Genomic DNA, 19898 nt, shown 5'->3' with positions numbered 1-19898 from the left:
TTGCTTTGCTCTGCCCCATCACGGGGTTCTGTCTTCTCATCTGGTGGCTAAATTCCTTGAAGGTGGGATCGCTGTCTCACTTGTATTGCATCCCATACAGCACTCTGTACAGAGTGGATAGAAAATGCTGGGTCAGATTTGCTACACTGCTTAGTACCAAGTCATTCATGAGCAATTTTGGTCAAATACCATCACCTTACTGCCTTTTAAATCTGTTTTCTCCAAAAAGTACCATTTGCTCCAAATGCTTTGAGGTTATGATATTTTTGCTCTTGGGATGGCTGAATAACTCCATCAAGGCTGGAGTTTAAAAGGTTTTCTGAGATTTGCGTAACCTATGAACAGGATAAAACATTTTCCAGGGTAGACTAATAGAGTCTGTTACCCTGTGTATTTAACCAGGGAGAATTGGTGATGGGCAAAACTCATTTTGATTTTATCTGTTTGGGGCTGACATCTCTCTCCTTTGTGATTCCCATTTTTAAGTCAGAACTCAATCAAACACGACAGTCCTTTCCACTGACTTCTCTAGACCTAGATCTATCTCCTCCCCTCTGTTGCAGCTTTGTGCAAATGACATCTTAGATGGTGTTGATGAGTTCATTGAGAGCATTGCTCTTCTGCCGGAACCAGAGAAGACCCTTCACACTCAGGATACAGATCACCAGCACAACTCCAGCCACGGGGAGGAAGAAGGTAATTGGTCACACTGTTTCAGGTGCGGTGCCCCTCTCTGCATCTCCGAGTTGTGGCAAAGACCCCAGAGCTGCTCTCTGAATCCATTTCAGAAATCTTTTCCAACAAGTTACCCTCTCTCTCCTGCTAGTCTTAAAGGAAGACCCCCCAAGCAGTCTCCTGGAAGAGAAGAAGTCGGAGCAGCTGGGCCTGCCTCAGACTCTGCAGCAGGAGTTCTCCCTGATCAACGTGCAGATCCGCAATGTGAACGTGGAGGTGCTCGGGCTTAGCGAACTGTCTCTCGCTTGCGGTTGGCGGTTGGTGGGTGAGGGGACTATTTCAGCCATGATTTAGGCTAGCAATATAGCTTTGCTGCTGTAACAGGGAAGTGTTCTGTGCTTGCTTTGTTTTCTATGTTATCTAAGGACATAGATATTTTACAAACGCAGATTATTTTCCCTTACCCTATTATTTTCTCATAAGATGAACCAAGGGATAAACTGATACTCAAATGTCTTAAAATCTCCTCAGATGCTCTAACACCTCATTTTACTCTATGTGAAGATGCTCAGCTCCTGGAAAGTTTAGTGTTTTGGTGGGGGTTACTGGCAAAGTTAATGGCAGGGCTGAGTTTAGAAGCCAGCCTCCTGACTCTCCAAGGCTCTTAGTACTTTGCTGTACGATCTTGCCTTGTAAGCTGGTCATTTCCTCAGAGATTTAGATGCATGTTAAGAAGGTGACCAAGCCTCTTTGTTCATTTAACACACAGAGAGATTTACTCTTTTCCTTTTGGGCAGGTATTGAAATTCCGTGCTTCAGGGAATTGAGTCTTTCTGTGAAGGAGTTTTAAAACTTGATTAATTTTTCTCTTGCCCAGATTCAATTAACAGTAGGCCTGGATCTGTGCACTTACATAATTGTCTCATTTGGCCTTTAAAACAGCTCTGCAATAAGTGGTTTTATCCCCACTCTACAGATGAGGAAACAGAGACACTACGAAATGAGATAACTTGTCCGAGGTCAACAGCTATTTGAATCCGAGTCTCCAGATTTCCCATATGTGTGGCTCTTTTTGCCATCCTCCAGCTGCCATCTCTAGTTGGCAGCACAAGAAATCAAAAGAGATAAAGGATTCCTTGATTAATTGGTTATCTATATCAACTCAGTTTATATTCCCTTTGTCCCAGTTGAGAACAGTTTGGATATCCAGTGATCTAGCCTAAGAAGGAGATCTTGATTCCTTTCCCAGGACTGCTTTATAAAAATTACTGAGAGGGACTTCCCTGGTGATCCAGTGGTTAAGACTCTGCACTTCCACTGCAGGGGGCGTGGGTTCGATCCCTGGTTGGAGAAGTAAGATCCCATATGCTGCGTGGCATGGCCAAATAAAAAAATAAAATAAAATAAAATAAAAATTACTGAGCTATAATTCACATACCACAAAATTCACCCTTTTAAAGTTTACAGGGACTTCCCTGGTGGTCCAGTGGTTGAGACTTCGCCTTCCAATGCAGGGGGTATGGGTTCGATCCTTGGTTGGGGAGCTAAGATGCCACATGCCTTGAGGCCAAAAAACCAAAACATAAAACAGAAGCAATATTGTAACAAATTCAATAAAGACTTTAAAAATGGTCCACATCAAAAAAAAAAATCTTAAAAAAAAATAAAGTGCACAATTTAGTGGTTCTTAGTACATTCACAAAGCCATGCAGCCATCACCAGTGCTACTTCCAGAGCATTTTCATCATCCCCAAAGAAACCTTACGTCCCCTAGCAGCCTCTTCCCATTTCCTCTCTCACCAGCCCCTAGCAGCCCCCATCTCCTTTAGAGAGAAGGATTTTCCCAGGAGTACTTTTTTTTTGTTTTGACATCTTTATTGGAGTATAACTGCTTTACCTTGTTGTGTTAGTTGCTGCTATATAACAAAGTGAATCTGCTATACGTATACATATATCCCCATATCCCCTCCCTCTTGCATCTCCCTCCCACCCCCCCATCCCACCCCTCTAGGTGGTCACAAAGCACTGAGCTGATCTCCCTGTGCCATGTGGCTGCTTCCCACTAGCTAGCTGTTTTACATTTGGTAGTGTATATATTTCATTGCCACTCTCTCACTTAGTCCCAGCTTACCCTTCCCCCTCCCCGTGTCCTCAAGTGCATTCTCTACGTCTGTGTCTTTATTCCTGTCCTGCCCCTAGGTTATTCATAACCATTTTTTTTTTTAGATTCTATATATATGTGTTAGCATACAGTAGCTAACACATGTTAGCATACATTTCTCTTTCTGACTTACTTCACTCTGTATGACAGACTCTAGGTCCATCCACCTCACTACAAATAACTCAGTTTCGTTTCTTTTTATGGCTCAGTAATATTCCATTGTATATATGTTCCACATCTTCTCTATCCATTCATCTGTGGATGGACACTTAGGTTGCTTCCATGTCCTGGCTATTGTAAATAGTGCTGCAGTGAACATTGTGGTACATGTCACTTTTTGAATTATGGTTTTCTTAAGGTACATGCCCAGTAGTGAGATTGCTGGGTCATATGGTAGTTCTATTTTTAGTTTTCTAAGGAACCTCCATACTGTTCTCCATAGTGGCTGTATCAATTTAACATTCCCACCAACAGTGCAAGAGGGTTCCCTTTTCTCCACACCCTCGCCAGCATTTATTGTTTGTAGATTTTTTGATGATGGCCATTCTGACCGGTGTGAGGTGATACCTCATTATAGTTTTGATTTGCATTTCTCTAATGATTAGTGATGTTGAGCATCCTTTCACGTGTTTCTTGGCAGTCTGTATATCTTCTTTGGAGAAATGTCTATTTAGGTCTTCTGCCCATTTTTGGATTGGGTTGTTTGTTTTTTTGATATTGAGCTGCATGAGTTGCATGTATATTTCAGAGATTAATCCTTTGTCAGTTGCTTCGTTTGCAAATATTTTCTCCCATTCTGAGGTTTGTCTTTTAGTCCTGTTATTGGTTTCCTTTGCTGTGCAAAAGCTGTTAAGTTTCATTAGGTCCCATTTGTTTATTTTTGTTTTTATTTCCATTTCTCTAGGAGGTGGGTCAAAAAGGATCTTGCTGTGATTTATGTCATAGAGTGTTCTGCCTATGTTTTCCTCTAAGAGTTTCATAGTGTCTGGCCTTACATTTAGATCTTTAATCCATTTTGAGTTTATTTTTGAGTATGGTGTTAGGGATTGTTCTAATTTCATTCTTTTACATGTAGCTGTCCAGTTTTCCCAGCACCATTTATTGAAGAGGCTGTCTTTTCTCCACTGTATATTCTTGCTTCCTTTATCAAAGATAAGGTAACCATATGTGTGTGGGTTTATCTCTGGGCTTTCTATCCTGTTCCATTGATCTGTATTTCTGTTTTTGTGCCAGTACCATACTGTCTTGATTACTGTAGCTTCGTAGTATAGTCTGAAGTCAGGGAGCCTGATTCCTCCAGCTCCATTTTTCTTTCTCAAGATTGCTTTGGCTATTCGGGGTCTTTTGGGTTTCCATACAAATTGTGCAATTTTTTGTTCTAGTTCTATGAAAAATGCCATTGGTAGTTTGATAGGGATTGCTTTGCATCTGTAGATGGCTCTGGGCAGTATAGTCATTTTCACAATGTTGATTCTTCCAGTCCAAGAACATGGTATATCTCTCCATCTGTTTGTATCATCTTTAATTTCTTTCATCAGTGTCTTAGTTTTCTGCATACAGGTCTTTTTTCTCCTTAGGTAGGTTTATTCCTAGGTCCCAGGAGTACTTTTAACTTGAGTCAGGTTTTTAACATCTTCCTGCTTTATTTTCCCATCTCAAAATAAATATAACAAGTTTCAGCCTATCTCACAGCTTTGGGATGAAGCTTTTTTAAGCAAAAACACTTTGAGTTTATTAAATCGGTGCTAAAATTAAAAATCCGTTTTGAAAATGAGTTGTCCACATCTTCCAAATTCATCTTTGGAGACTCTCTCTCACTCCGTTACCAGGAACCTAGAGCATTCAGTTACCTTATTTAAACCTGTTTGCATCTGAAGACCCTTTGCAGTTCCTCTCCAAAGCAGCTATTGATTTGTCCCCTGCAGATGGACGCAGCAGACAGGAGCTGCACAGTGTCTGTGCACTGCAGCAACCACCGCGTCAAGATGCTGGTGAAGTTCCCTGCACAGTACCCGAACCACGCGGCCCCTTCCTTCCAGTTCATTAACCCCACCACCATCACATCCACTATGAAAGCGAAGCTGCTCAAGGTGGGCATCTGTGTTCACAAGCTCTCCTTGATGTCAGAAGTGGAGAGCACTGCTCATTTGCATCAGTGTCTGAGTCGAGCAGTGAAGTTGAGTGAAAAAACGAGTCGATAAGATTTGGACATCATGTGTCCTTCCACCTAGCAGGGTTAACAGCTGTATTCTTTTTGTGTAGAAAACATTGAGCGCTGATTCTTAATCTCTTTGTGTCAGGGACCGCCCCCTTCTAAACTCTAATGAAAACCACACACCCTTCCACAGAAAAATTTGCACAGATATTGCATATAATTTCAGAAATATTGCATATATATCATAGGCAATTACGTAATTGCATATAATCTGCTCACAGATCTCATTAAAGCTATGTGTTAATCCCAGGTTAATACAATACAATCTCATTTATTTGGAAACTGTAGGCAAAATGTATTCTGAAGCTAAAAGATACTTTCTAATCAGAAAAAAAGTATGTAAGGTCATTAAAAAAAATCTGTTCCATAAAAGGAGGTGTTGTTACTTAGAGTGAGGCTGGCTGGCTGGACAGGTGAGGTGTGATAGGACAGCGGTGCCTGAATGGAGGGGTACAGCCTGGCATCTCGTCTTTACCCTTACACATTCAGAAACTTGATTTGTCAATTCATGCAGAGCTAATCAGGTGGAATCCTCATAAAAAAGCCCCATGAGCTGAGATACGTCTTTTTCGGTCTGAGCAGCATCACATATGAAATAGCAGAAATATCCTGACAGCACCAAGTTGACCTGAATGCTATTCATTTTTTGCCTCGTTTGTGTTATATACACTTGATTGTTCTATCTTCTTGGGGTATGATAGGTAACCAAGAAATTGTTCAAGCTTTGTAAGGGTCTGTGAAATGCTAATAACTCAGATTTTGTGGTACTTGACGTTTTGTCCTTGGAGTCTGAACATTTCGTTGCCTTGTTTGGACATACAAAAAAGATAAATTTTTCTATTGGTATAAAAATGATAGGATAAGCAAGTGTTTTAAAGGTCTAATTCAGTGCTGTCCAATAGAAATGTGAGGCAGACTACATGTAATTTTCAATTTTCTAGTAGCCATACTAATAAAAGAAGGTAAATTAATTTCAATAATATTTTAATTTAATCCAGCATGTCCAAAGTATTATCATATCAACATGTAAACGGTATAAAAATTATTGCGATAGCTTACATTCTTTCTTTTTTTTTCTTTTTGGTACTAAGTCTTCAACTTTTGGTGTGAATTTTATGCTTACAGCACATCGCAATCCAGACTAGCCACACTTCATGTGCTTTATAGTCCGGTAATGACTTCCATGTTAGAAAGCCCAGGTCCAATTTACAAGCCTACCTTCAGTATGTGTATGTCAGGTTATACCGATAGCATGTGCTTTAAAATGTTAAGCTCCATATATATATGTATATAAAATATATATATGTTATTAAAGTATAGTTGATTTACAACGTTGTGCCCCAGTCTCTGCTGTACATACATACATATACATATATACATTCTTTTTTTAATATTCTTTTCCATTATGGTTTATCCCAGGAGATTGGATATAGTTCCCTGTGCTATACAGTAGGACCTTGTTGTTTATCCATTCTAAATGAAATAGTTTACATCTACCAACCCCAAGTTCCCAGGCCATCTGTCTCCCTTCCCCCTCATCCTTGGCAACCCCAAGTCTGTTCTCTGTGTCTGTGAGTCTGTTCCTGTTTTGTAGATAGGTTCATTTGTACCATATTTTAGATTCCACATATAAGTGATATCGTATGGTATTTGTCTTTCTCTTTCTGACTTACTTCAATTAGTATGATAATTTCTAGTTGCATCCATGTTGCTGCAAATGGCATTATTTTGTTCTTTTTTTTTATGACTGAGTAGTTAGTGTTCCATTGTATGTATGTACCATGTCTTCTTTATCAATTTATTTGTCACTGGACATTTAGGTTGTTTCCATGTTTTGGCTATTGTGAATAGTGCTGCTATGAACATAGGGGTGCATGTATCTTTTTGAATTACAGTTTTGTCCAGGTATATTAGGCTTTATATTTTTAAAGGACCCCCCAAAAAAGGTACATTTTAATTTTCACTAAAGTGAAATCTGTTCCCCCTGGCATGTATGTATCACATGGAACAGTTTTCAGTCCAGACTGGAGGATATTACTCTAAGTGATGCTGAGATTTCTCATGGAGGAGGGTGGGGTCGGGGGAGAGCAAAGGAGTAGAATTCACTATAAAGGAAGAATGGTGGTTCTAATCGTGCTCTCTCAGAGCCAGTATGTGCCTGCCATGGCAAAGGAAAGGGCTTCTGGAAGAGGATTCACAAATGAATCCTCTCTGAGCCTCTCAGGGAGGGGGAAGGTGGTGTGTTGTATTGGCAGCCTCAGACACAGCCACGCTTCGGTGCCCCAGCATCGTTGCTGCTTCCGATGCTTCACACAATAAAAAAGAATCAGGAGAAAGAATGTTGCTCTTCTTGACTGCGTTTTGTGCCTTTTCTAGATCCTGAAAGACACTTCCCTGCAAAAAGTGAAACGCAACCAGAGCTGTTTGGAGCCCTGCCTGCGCCAGCTCGTCTCCTGCCTTGAGTCTTTTGTGGTGGGATCCTTGTTACCAACCTATGCTTTGGGGTTTCGTTTCCTTTCCTCCTCCCTAAAATCCTGGGCTCCCTGATCTTGGAATAATGTGTCCTGTTTTGTAATTTGGCTTGAAGACAGATTGTGGGTTTTAGTCTCTTGATTTTAAAATTTCAGAACCAAGAAGACAGCGCTTCCAGCAATCCCTTCGCGCTCCCAAACTCTGTCACGCCACCCCTACCGACATTTGCCCGGGTGACCACCGCCTACGGGTCCTACCAGGATGCCAATATTCCCTTTCCCAGGACCTCAGGGGCCAGATTCTGCGGGGCAGGTTGGTCTCTTTAGGTTCTCTCATTCTAGATTTCGAGAGAGAGAAGCTAAGAATGTCTGTATAAAAATTTCCATCAGAAAATGTTTCTTTGTTTTTATTTCCTGAGAACTCAAAAGATTTCTGTCATAGTGTTATCTGAAGCCGAATTGGCATCTGGGGACATACCCTAAGAATGTTCACCAGATTTACAGACTTAACTTGTTTCATTCTGGTGAGTGTGAATTTGAGTCTTGACTCAACCTATTGAAAATACACATAGGAAATATAAAGTACCTGTGAAGACTTTTTCCAAACCACATATATCCCATCTCTCCTGAATCCTGGAGATTCTTATCTTTGTTTTTATTAAGTACGGCTGCCATTGTGAGCCTATGTAGCTTAGGATACTATGTCTTATCCTTCAGGTATATTGAGGTAGACAAAAGATTGACCAGTGCTTTCTTAGGATTTCCCATGACCAGCTCATTGACCTTGATGTGCACGTGTGATGTCTCCTTTGACAGGGTACCTGGTGTATTTCACAAGGCCCATGACGATGCACCGAGCAGTGTCTCCGACTGAGCCTACTCCGAGGTGAGTCTGGGAGATGCAGGTGTAAGCTACATTCATGGGACAGAAATAGGCAGACATCTGGGAATTTGTCTTTGGACAATTTGCGTTAGTTATCACTCATTATAAGATTTACTCCCAAAAGATCATGGTTCATTGAATTTCACCCAAGCTGAGCTTTCTACTGTAAAGTTACTACTAGGAGTTGCTTGATAAAAACTGTTGTCAAAACAAGGCAAATTCTTTTTTAATGTGCTCTTCCCCATCACTAAAGTATTATCTGAATATTAAATAAATCTAGAATAATAGCAAGAGATAATCTATAGTCCCGTAACACTAATAGGCCACTTCTAACATTACCACACACATGTAATGTATGTGCAGCCATCACTAGAGTCAATTCTAGAACCTTTTCATTATCCCAAAAAGAAACTTTGAATCCCTTAAGGGTCACCCCAGTCCCTAAGTCCCCCATTCCTCCAGCCCTGGGCAAACACTGATCTACTTTCTGTCTATAAATTTGCCTGTTCTGGACAGTTCATATAAATGGAATTATATGTGTGTTCTTTTGTAACTGACGTCTTTCACTTAGTATATTTTCAGGGATCATACATGTTGTAGCATGTATCAGTACTTCATTTCTTCTTATTGCCAAATAATATTCCATTACATGTATATACCATGTTTTATTTATTCATACATCAGTCATTGGACATTGGGACTGTTTCCACTTTTTGGCCATTATGAATAATGCTGCTATGAACATTCTGTGCAAATTTTGTGTGGATATATATTTTTTCATTTTTCTTGGATATATACCTAGGAACTGAATGACTGGATCATATTGTAAATTTTTTTCTTAATTAATACACTTTATCTTTTAGAGCAATTTTAGGTTCATAGCAAAATTGAGTGCAGAGTACATATACCCCTGTCCCCACACCTTTACAACCTTCCCCATATTAGTGGTTTTTTAAACTTAAATATTATGCTGTAGACTTCTGGTTCTGCAGTGTGATGACCAGGATAACTTGGAAACCCTCCTGCTACAAACACCTGGTTATACTGTATATGATATAATTAGCATACTTAATAATGAATAGCTAAGCTAACAAGAAAGAAAGGACATTGCACCAAGTTCATGAGCAGGTGCTACGGCTGTCCTGGGAGTTTGCCAGTTTCTGCAGTAACCCAAGCAGATGAGAACTTGGCCCTACAAGAAGTGGGAGTTAAATGCCAGAGAATGCTCTACATTACACCAGATTCCTTATTTGAAAGGTTGGACTAGAAAACAATCACCTACTCTTTTTTTTTAATTTTTTTAATTTTATGTTTTTGGCTGAGTTGGGTCTTTGTTGCTGTATGCAGGCTTTCTCTAGTTGCGGCGAGCGGGGGCTACTCTTCATTGCGGTGCATGGGCTTCTCACTGTGGTGGCTTCTCTTGTTGTGGAGCACGGGCTCTAGGTGCGCAGGCTTCAGTAGTTGTGGCACACGGGCTCAGTAGTTGTGGCACATGGGCTCAGTAGTTGTGGCTTGTGGGCTCTAGAGCGCAGGCTCAGTAGTTGTGGCGCACGGACTTAGTTGCTCCGCGGCATGTGGGATCTTCCCGGAGCAGGGCTCGAACCTGTGTCCCCTGCATTGGCAGGCAGATTCTTAACCACTGTGCCACCAGGGAAGCCCCCAATCACCTACTCTTAAAAGGAAACAACAGATATCTGTATCTGGACTTTGGGTCAGTGGGAAAATGTTCCTGTTAGAACATTTTTCACACTAACAGTCTTGTATTGAGGTATAATTTAGGGTACACAAATGTGAAGTCTGTACCTTGATGACCAGCACCCAGATCAGGATACAGAGCCTTGTCCTCACTCCCAAAAGTTCCCTGGTCCCTTTACCCAGAGGAAATGATTCTTCTGCTTCCATCATTGAAGTTTAGTTTGCCTGTGCTTGAACTTCATCTAAATAGAGCCATCCAGCATGTACTATTTTATGTCTGGCTTATTTTGCTCAACTTAACGTTTTTGAAATTGATCCACGTGGTTGCATGGATCAGTAGTTCCATGGTATGAAAATAATATAATTTGCTTATTCATACTCCTGTTGATGGACATTTGGATTATTTCCAGTTTTTATTTTATTATATGTAGACCTACACATACAAGTCTTTTTTTTTTTAATTTCATACAAGTCTTTTTATGGACATGTGTATTAATTTCTCTACCCAAGGAGTAGAATCCCTGGGTCATAGGATACGTGCGTGTTTAATTTTATTAGAATTGCCAAAAAGTCTGTCCCTGTGGTTATGCCGTGTTATACTCTTCCAGCAACGTTTCAGAGTTCTCGCTGCTCCACATCCTCTCCAAAACTTGGTGTTTTTAGTCTTTTCAGCTTTAGCCATTGTGGTGGGTGTGTAGTGTTATCTCATTGTGCTTTAATTTGTGCTTCCATGGTGATGACTAATGATGGTGAACAGCTTTTGTGTGCTAATTGACCACTTGGATATCTTCTTTGGTGATTTGCCTGTTCTAGTATTTTGTCCAGTTTTTTTTTAGACTGTGTTTTTTATTATCTATTTGTGGTAGTTCTTTATCAATTCTTATTGCAAACCCTTTGCTGGGTGTATGTATTGATTTTCTCCTAATCTATGGCTTATCTTTGTCCCTCTTTAATGATTTTCAGTTTTCAGCAGTTTTTAATTTTGATGCAGTTCAGTTTATCACTTTTTAAGTGTTAGGGTTAGTGCTTCTGTGTCCTGTCTAAAAAAAATCTCTGCCTATCCCAAGGTCATGAAAATATCCTGTGTTTTCTCTTAAAAATTTATAGATGTAAATTCCTCATCTAAGGTCTGTAATTAATCTCAAAGTAATTTTTGTGAGGTTTTTTTTTTTCAGGAGAGATATATAGTTGTTATATATATAGCACCATTTATGGAAAAGATTTTGCTCTTGTTGAATTTGCATTGATACCTTTGTTGAAAATCAATTGACTATGTTTTGGATCTATTTCTGGCCTCTATTTTTTTCTTTGGTTTATTGGTCTCTCCTTATGCCAACACTACACTGTTAATGTAGGTTTACATAGTAAGTCTTCAAATCTGGTAATGTTAAGTCCTGTAACTTTATTATTCTCATTCAGGATTGTGTTGGCTACTCTAGATCTTTTGCATTTCTGAAAAGATAGAAATCAGCTTACTGGTTCCTACAGAAAAAAGCCTGCTCATATTTTGATTGGAGTTGTGTTGATTCTATAGATCAACTTGGAGAAAATTGACACCTTAACAATCTGGAATCTTCTAGTCTATTAACACGGTGTATTTCTCTATTGTTTTGAATCTTTAATTTCTCTCAGCAATATTTTGTATTTTCCATGCACTTTTTTTTTTTAATGGGTTCCTAGGTATTGCATGTGTTTTGGTTTTTTTTGTTTTTTTGCGGTACGCGGCCCTGTCACTCTTGTGGCCTCTCCCATTGTGGAGCACAGGCTCCGGATGCGCAGGCTCAGCCGCCATGGCTCACGGGCCCAGCCGCTCCGCGGCATGTGGGATCTTCCCAGACCGGGGCACGAACCCGTGTCCCCTGCATTGGCAGGCGGACTCTCAACCACTGCACCACCAGGGAAGCCCGGTATTGCATGTGTTTTGATGCTATCGTAAATGCAATTTTATTATTTTCCAAATGTTTGTTTTTAATATATGGAAATACAGTAGATTATTGTAGATTGACCTTGTATCTAAATTCACTTATTAGTTTAAGTAATTTATGGACTCCTTTGAATTTTCTTTGTATATAGTCATAGAAACATTCTCCGCTTCTGCAGATAAAGCATTTTTCAGTTCTGAAAGTGCTCTTTGATTCCTTTTTGGAGTTTCCATTTTTTCCCCATTTTATCCATCTTTTTCTCCTGATTTCATCAAGCGCTAAGAGTGGCATCACTTAGAACTATGGAAAGATCCAAGCCAGTATGGTTAATTGTGCCTTTTCAACCACAGATCTCTGTCAGCTTTGTCTGCCTATCATACTGGCTTGATTGCGCCCATGAAGATCCGCACAGAGGCCCCTGGGAACCTCCGTTTGTACAGCGGGAGCCCCACGCGCAGTGAGAAGGAGCAGGTCTCCATCAGCTCCTTCTACTACAAGGAGCGGGTAAGCGGCTGATCCACGGCCTTTGATTCTTATCCCTTCCCCAGATTCTTGTCCTTGGCCTCCCTGCCTGCCATGCACAGCAGCTAAATTAGTGATCCCCCTGTGGTCTTTCCCTTTCATACTTAGTGTGTTAGAGAAAGACCGTTGCTTTGTTCCTTTTGGTTGGTTTTTAACTACTGTAAATTATATAGGAGGGGGAGGGGTGGTTGGTTGTTATAATCCGTACTCTTCCCTCCCCTTTAACCCTGTCCTGTGATCCCCATACATGAAGTCGATTCCCATCCTCTGAGATAGAATCACGTAGCTTCAGGTCTTCCTGGGTATTCTGATGTTTGTCACCAAATTAAGGGATGCTTCAGAAGGCTTGGGATCCTGATATATTTGGAACTTCATAGTTGTGGGAAGTTTTCAAGTTGACCTCTAAGAGGTTTTATACTTTTACAAAGTCTGCACCGAAGTACCCATTTGAATGGACTGGTTTATACAAAAATCACCTGAAACTGTCATTCTGTTCCTGGGTTCTTAAGGAACTCATCGTCCCTACAGTAGCTATTAAGCTGTCAGAAGCCTTTGGTGACGACCGTGTAGAGAATATCGGCAGAGCATGGGAATGATTCTGAGAACTTTCTGTGTTATCAGGTTGAGTCTGGCTTAAACTTTTAACTGACATGATGTATTAACTGGTTACCACTGAGCTACTCACAAACTCAGTCCTTAGGAATTCTTTGTTGCTCTCTCCCACTAATTGAGAAATGATGGATTGCCTATAATTAAAATTTGGTTTTTTGTTAAAAATTGAGTTATTTAAAATAAAACCCCAATTTCCAGCAGGTGTTGGAGGTGTCTTCACTTTGATTGCAGTGTAGTGTCTAACCTTCCTGGTTTGCATGATGTTGGCTGTCGCTGACTTTGTCAGGTCTTAGGGTTGTATGTGACAAATGAGTGGCAGGAACTGATGCTTGAGGCATGACCAGTCTTGGGCAAAACCTTCAGTCAAATAGGGAAAATGATTTTTTGGTTGCCTTTCTGGCCAGCTCCATAGTCCCTTTCTTTGCATCTCTGACAGAGTTCTCCACCCCACCGCTGCCTCCCCCCACCCCGCCCTGTCCTGCACCTGTCACAGAACTTCTTAGAACACTTTTATCTTCCCAAGTCCTTTACATTCAAAAAAAAATTTTTCTTTCTTTTTCTGCAAGCTAGCAGGTAACTGGTGAGAAGCTTTGATAAACTGGTTGGAACTAAGGCATTTTATTATTGATGTAGTAGCTAAACAAACTCAAGGTTGAATAAATGTGGGAATTTTCTTTAGCACCAGAGCCAGGTTGAGGAGACCTGTTAGTCAAAGAGGCAGTTCTGAATTCCCCTTTGCATCATGCCCCGTGCTTCTCGTGCTTGGGTTCAGATTGGGCAGCATAGCTGGGACTTGCACTTTTGACCCTGTGATAGTGTGTAAAGGTCGTGTTTCATCAAAATAACTCCAGTTCCAAGAAGGAGGCTCTCCTAATGCAGAAGCATTTGTAAGGCCTACATTTATATTTTTGATGGTCTGGACTCTCTTTTATGACAAACACACTGTAAGCATGAAGAGGGAACAAAGGCACATAGATAATTAGCTCTTATCAGTCAGGATATGCTGGGGCGTGGAGGAAGGATTGTGATATTTCACTTTGGGGTGATTCCCAGTGTGCTGCTTCTCCCCAGAAAACAGGCCATTGTAGTCCCCTAGAATGACATAGTAAGTGGTCTCTGAATTGTATTTCAGACAGTGAGCGAATAAAGTGGGGGGAGGTAGTTTTATTATAATTTCATATGAAACTTTTGTATTGATGTATAGCCTATGTGCAGAAAAGTTCACAAATCATAGGTCTATAATTCAGTCAATTAGCAATCACAGGAAATAGACTGTTCCAAGACATAGACTATTCCAAGAACCCTAGAAGCCGTGGGGGAGGGAGGCACATTTTAATGTATGACACATAGTAATTATTAGGTTAAATCATATGAAACTGCTGATGTTTGAGCATTTTTGACCTTAAGAAAAAGTTTCACATGGTTCAGCCTAGTAAGAAGTTAAAATCAGTTATCAATAACTGGTCAGTCAGTTATTTTGTGATGAATCTAAAATAAACTTGTAAACTCTCCTTGAAGCTTGTTCGTGTCCATTCCATTTACATACAGCATGGGGAAGGAATTACAGGAATGATATATGGCCATCTTATTTTCCTCACAGAGGACGATAACAGTTTTATCCCTCGAGAAGTATTTTCTGATGCTTGGGTGTCTAGTTTCAAATGTCAAATAATATCACTTCTATTACTTTTGTCCTGGAAACGATTCCAGTGTACTAAATTTCTCTGTGCTTAAGTCTTCATTTTCAGCCCAAATTTTATCTCCTGCGTACTTTTATTCTTGTTTAGATCTCTACCCCTGAGAGCTTTAAATGAGTAAGAAGAAAGGAAAAGAATATAACTGCATTAAAGTATAACAATGAAAGAATTATAGAGTATTTTGGAGATTGCAGAAATATCTTCCTAGAGCCGTTGGGGACTAATACTCATTTTTCTTGTTTTTGTGTTTTTACCCTGCCCTACTTAGGTCATCTTGTTATATCACCCAGAGGTTCTCCAGATGGAATTCCAGTGTTTGCTCTTAAAATTTTTTTAAATGTGAGAGATGTAAAAATAAATTAATAAAACCATTAAATTTCATATAAGAAGTTAGAAAGCACAGAGAGATGCTAACATTCATTTGGTAACTGGGCCATCTATTAATAGCTGATGAAATATTGTTTATTCTTAGGGTAAATCAGAAGGCCCAGGACTTAAGATAAATATCAGGCATTGCCCTGTAAACATTTTAAAAATTTTGCAGCTTCCCACATTCACTTCAGTTGACATCACTAAAATAGCTTTAGTGTGAATAACTGAGGAGGCCTTGAAGTTAATAGAGTAATTTCTGATTTCGTGAAACAGTGTTGTATGCTCCCAGTTTCACACTGATGCTCCCGTGGTTAGCGAGAGCCCTGGGGAGCATCACCCTTCAGTTCTCTCAGGCTCTCACTTCCTCGTGGCACCACTCTGAGGATGGTCCTGCAGTCCCAAGGTCAAGACTTCAGTTTCCCTGGCGCCCCCCCAGCCACACACCAAAAACAATTCGGTGTTGAATCTCTTGAGGAACTTCTTCCTTTTTAGGAATGAGAAGCTTCTCGCACATACGTATGCTTTTGAAGGGGAAGCAGAGTTCTCCACCTGTTTCCTTTTTTTCGGCTGCGCTGGCCTGTGTGGGTCTTAGCGCAGCATGTGGGATCCTAGTTCCCGACCAGGGATGGAACCCACATCCCCTGCATTGGAAGCGTGGAGTCTTAACCTCTGGACCGCCAGGGAAGTCCCTCCACCTGTTTCTTACGATCTTAATTCTTGTAAGAGAACCACAAATCTCCGTCGTAGTTCCTCTGTCAGAGCTGTGTGGATGTCAGCCTCCTGATACCTTGAAACGTGTTTTGGACTAAAGGACAACAGCATTGAAGCTGTGTATGGAGTGTGATGGGTTGGGAGGGGGGTGAGGGAATCTAAATACTGCTGTGCTGAGTTTCAGATTTTTCAGTCATTCCCATCCCAATTTTCCAGTATATTATGGTACCTTTGAATCCATCAGATGTATGGGAAGCTTTCATTTTATTCTATATTTTTTCCCTTTTAATTTTCTTGGTGTTTTTCTTCCCTCCTCGTGGGTGTAACGTTTTCACGCACAGATGTCTCCTCGCTCTGCCCGGCGACGTTGGTCCATACAAGCAATTAACGACTTCCCGGTACTGTGCGCTGTGCAAATGCTCTTCTTAACTAATCCTGTCTCTGCCCAAAGGCCCAAGAATAAAATGCCACCTGCCTGGCTTTGAGGAACCTGAAATGACAGGCTGGCTGGTTTTCAGGACCAGCATAATCAATTTCTCACTCTTGGGAGTCAGGCACCAAGGACTGCCTCCTGGTTCTATCAGTTTCAAATGGGTGAATACTGATATCGTTAAGGATTGTGAATGGACTTCTTTGAAAATGAAGCTGAATGCTGGATTTCTTGGAAAGAACCCCAGTGATAAGCCTTTAGCTCACCTGATTTCACTTGGAGTATTTGTATAATTTCATAGAGCTTTCAAAAGCCTACCTTTGGCATGGCGGGGCAGCAGAGGAAGATATAAGAGGCTTCTACCATTTTGTCTCCGTTTTTATCGTCTTGCTCGAGTTCAAAGAGGGAGGTGCCCACCTGCTTCATTGGCATGACACCGAAGCTAGATTTTAATCCTTTGGGAATTTCCTGGAACAAATTTTTTCCTTGCCATCAGTATTTTGCATTGACAATAAAACCTCTGCAATGGACATCTTCTCTTCCTTTTCTCTTGCTTACTCTCTCCTCTTCTGTCTTCCTCTCCCACCCCCTTTGTGTTTCAGTCGTGCCATGGTGACCTCAGGCTGTGCAAGGCAGCTTTGAGGCTTTTGTGTAAGTTTCATTTGGTGTAAAAAAAAAAAAAAAAATTAGGGGCATAGTCCTATAGCCTTTTCATATAAAAACCGGTTGAAATCAGGAACCTTGATTAGCAAGTTCCACTGCTGCCCAACAACCTGGGGGTGGAGCTGCCTCCATGGCCATCTTTCCTCAGAAAGCCTGTCCTACCAACCCAACTGCTGCGTTTCCACGGATTTTTCCAGAAGTCCCTGCTCCTGCTGCTATTTAAAGAGGAACTCATTTTGACTCACTGCCCACTCTGATGATAATTATGCATTGTCGACGGGGTTGCTGCGAAGCAGTTGGTGGCTTATTCTTGGGCTGTTTTTACATTTAACCCATTTATTGCCATCGATGTTGCCTCCGATTGTAGCAGTAACACTGGTGATTCAGTCGCAAGCTGGCTATTGGTTGTCATTCAGTGCTCTCTGCACCAGTGCCTCCCCGCTCCCACCGCCCCTCCCTCCCCACCCCGATCCTCCCTGTCCTGTTTCCCGTAATTCCATGAACACCTTCTTGGTCTGTTCAGAGGAGCATCCCAGTCTCATCGTGTGATAACTTGTCTGTCTTGCTTTGTCTCTCCTCCCTCGATCCCTGCTCATGGAATCTGTGGGGAAGGGGTGTTTTCTATCGATGGGGCATTGAGATGACCTAAGAGAAGTGCAGAGTCCTTCACCTCCCAGAGGTACCGATTTTACTGCACAGAAACGTATCCACATTTAAGCCCGTCAGAGTGGGACTGGAGCAATGCAGGAGGTTTTAGGGGGCTTTGGGGGCCCCTGTGCCCTTTTCTTACCTGGAAAGGTCAGCCACACCTCATCCCGGTGTGTCATTGTTGTCGTCACCTGACAGGTGCTCAGACTAGAGAGGTTATTCTAAAATCTCCAGCAAGATACTAAGGCAAAGAAATCTTGGGAAGGTGTGGATGAGGTATGAACCATTTTTGTTGCCAAAACACTAGAGGAAACACTGCATGCTTCTTAGGGAGCACCTGGGTCCTAGGCCCTGACACCTGATTTGAGATCTACCACATCTTTGTTTAGGCAGCCTTGTTGGATTTGAATCCGCAGAATAATTTGCCATGAGACAGGTTTACTGAGTGACCTCCATAGCCTGAAGGGGAGATAGTTCATATTTAAAAGCCATCAACCTCCAAGTTTGAAGAAAAAATATTTTGTGACCCCCCCTTAAAGATTTTTTATAATGTTTTATAGTTATTCCTTGCTGGATTAAATGAACAAAAACAGCTGTCCCTTAATTGCTTTCACACTTTGATTCTTGGTGGCAGCTATCATTAGGGTGATCCTCTGTTAGGGAATCTCCTTCTACTTTAGGCTCAAAGGCAGCTTATCGAGGTCCATAAAGCACCACCTGTGCATCAGTACAGATCAAACAGAGAAGCACCTGGAAGCCTGGTGTCTCAAGAAGCTGACAAGGAAGTCCCAGGAAATACAGACAGTGATTTCTGTAATTCTGTGAAGGGTAGTTGCAGAAAGCTGCCCAGACCACTATCTTCACATTTTCATCAAGGACTTATTGATGACTCACACAGGCCCGTTTCTGCCAATCTCTGTCACCCAAGACTGCAAATGGGAGAAGAGCCCTGAGACGTCTCTTTGGACCCTGAATTTTCTTTTCTCTGGATGTGTCGAATCCTAACAAATCCAAAAAGGAAATTAAATGGCGCGAGGTTCAGGCTCATGAGCCCGACCTGAAACACAGCACCTTGGCCTGAGCCTGGCGTGTTAAGCCCTGTAGCCACAGGAGCTGCTTGCCTCTGCACGTTGCTCTGGCTCAGCAGTGCTTGGCAGAGGAGTGACTTTAAAAGTGAGTAATTGTAGACAGTGGTGTGTTGGACAGCCCTCACTGGAATCAGATGATCTCCGTATATGCAGAAATGGATCTGTTTTTATATGGACCAAACTATTTACATATTAACAGGTAGCTTAGTCAGGACTTAAGTTTCCCCCCTTTTTAATCTAAAATCATACCCTTAAAAGCAGGTTAACAAGTATGGGCTTAGCAGCCTGAGAACCTGTGTTCAAAGCTCAGCTCTTAGGAGTGTGGCCTTGAGTAAGCTCACATCCTCACTGGTGAAGTCCAGGGCGTCTCTCATTTCCCAAATACAGGCTCCTCTCTGGCCATTGTAGGGAAGGCTCTGGGGAAATAAGATAATTGCTCGTGATCTTCTTCCACATCCATTACCCAGGTCCCTCTGCTCAAGTATTTTTGACATTCTGAAAATGATCCTTTTTAGAAATATTTCAAGTCTGCTAGGAAAAACATTCTGACATGAGCTAGTCTATTTGCAAATGAACCACTTTGGGCACATGGGCCTTAATATTATGCTTTCATTGGGTTTGCTTAAAAAGTCAGGCGATTGTGGATGTTTCTAGTGTGGTCTGAAAGCTGTAGACCCCATCCCTCACGAGGTGTCCATTGGTTTCCACTGTTCAGTTAAACGGATCTGTCGTGAATTGCTCATTGTTGAAGGGCTTCTTATTTTCTCTTTGTAATAAGGAGCCAGAGTCAGTGCCTGGAACTGTTTTAGAAGCCTTTCAACAAACCTGGAAGACCCAATTAGATGGATCCTATTTGATTCCAGATGGAATCTTTTGAATGTAGATCTTTTCTTTCTGCCTTTAAAAAAAAAATCCAATACCCTAAATCTCATTGGAGATGACGAATTATGTGGGGCCTTGTGGGTATGTCATTTCCCGGGATTCTTAAACTTCCAGAAGTCTGGATGAAAGTCACAGTGAAGTGAGTTTATGGACTGATGCCCTCCGTGTTCTAGTTAACCATGTTGTGCTGTCCCATCACTGCAGGGTCGGTGTATGCTGAGTTACTCTCTGTAAAACCGGTCCTAGCGCTC

The 19898-nt window shown here is 41.4% G+C and overlaps 1 protein-coding gene across 7 annotated transcripts in view; it reads left to right on the top strand.

The window, feature by feature from the left end:
- The window catches only part of WDR59 (WD repeat domain 59), an 86544-nt gene that overhangs the window by 44993 nt on the left and 21653 nt on the right, over positions 1–19898 (top strand). For all 7 annotated transcript variants that reach the window (XM_089903305.1, XM_022583198.3, XM_089903304.1 and 4 more), the window contains 7 exons: positions 564–696; positions 827–951; positions 4762–4926; positions 7428–7523; positions 7679–7835; positions 8339–8408; positions 12373–12526. In XM_089903305.1, coding sequence (XP_089759431.1) covers positions 564–696; positions 827–951; positions 4762–4926; positions 7428–7523; positions 7679–7835; positions 8339–8408; positions 12373–12526 — 900 coding nt within the window. The remainder of the gene's footprint in view (positions 1–563; positions 697–826; positions 952–4761; positions 4927–7427; positions 7524–7678; positions 7836–8338; positions 8409–12372; positions 12527–19898) is intronic.

This window comes from Delphinapterus leucas, chromosome 20, assembly GCF_059928025.1.
Source record: "Delphinapterus leucas isolate spDelLeu-1000000601 "Yukka" chromosome 20, BTC_Dleu_Yukka2, whole genome shotgun sequence".
Lineage (NCBI taxonomy): Eukaryota > Metazoa > Chordata > Mammalia > Artiodactyla > Monodontidae > Delphinapterus > Delphinapterus leucas.
Note: the sequence above shows the minus strand (reverse complement) of the source record. Positions and strands in the feature narration are given on the sequence as shown.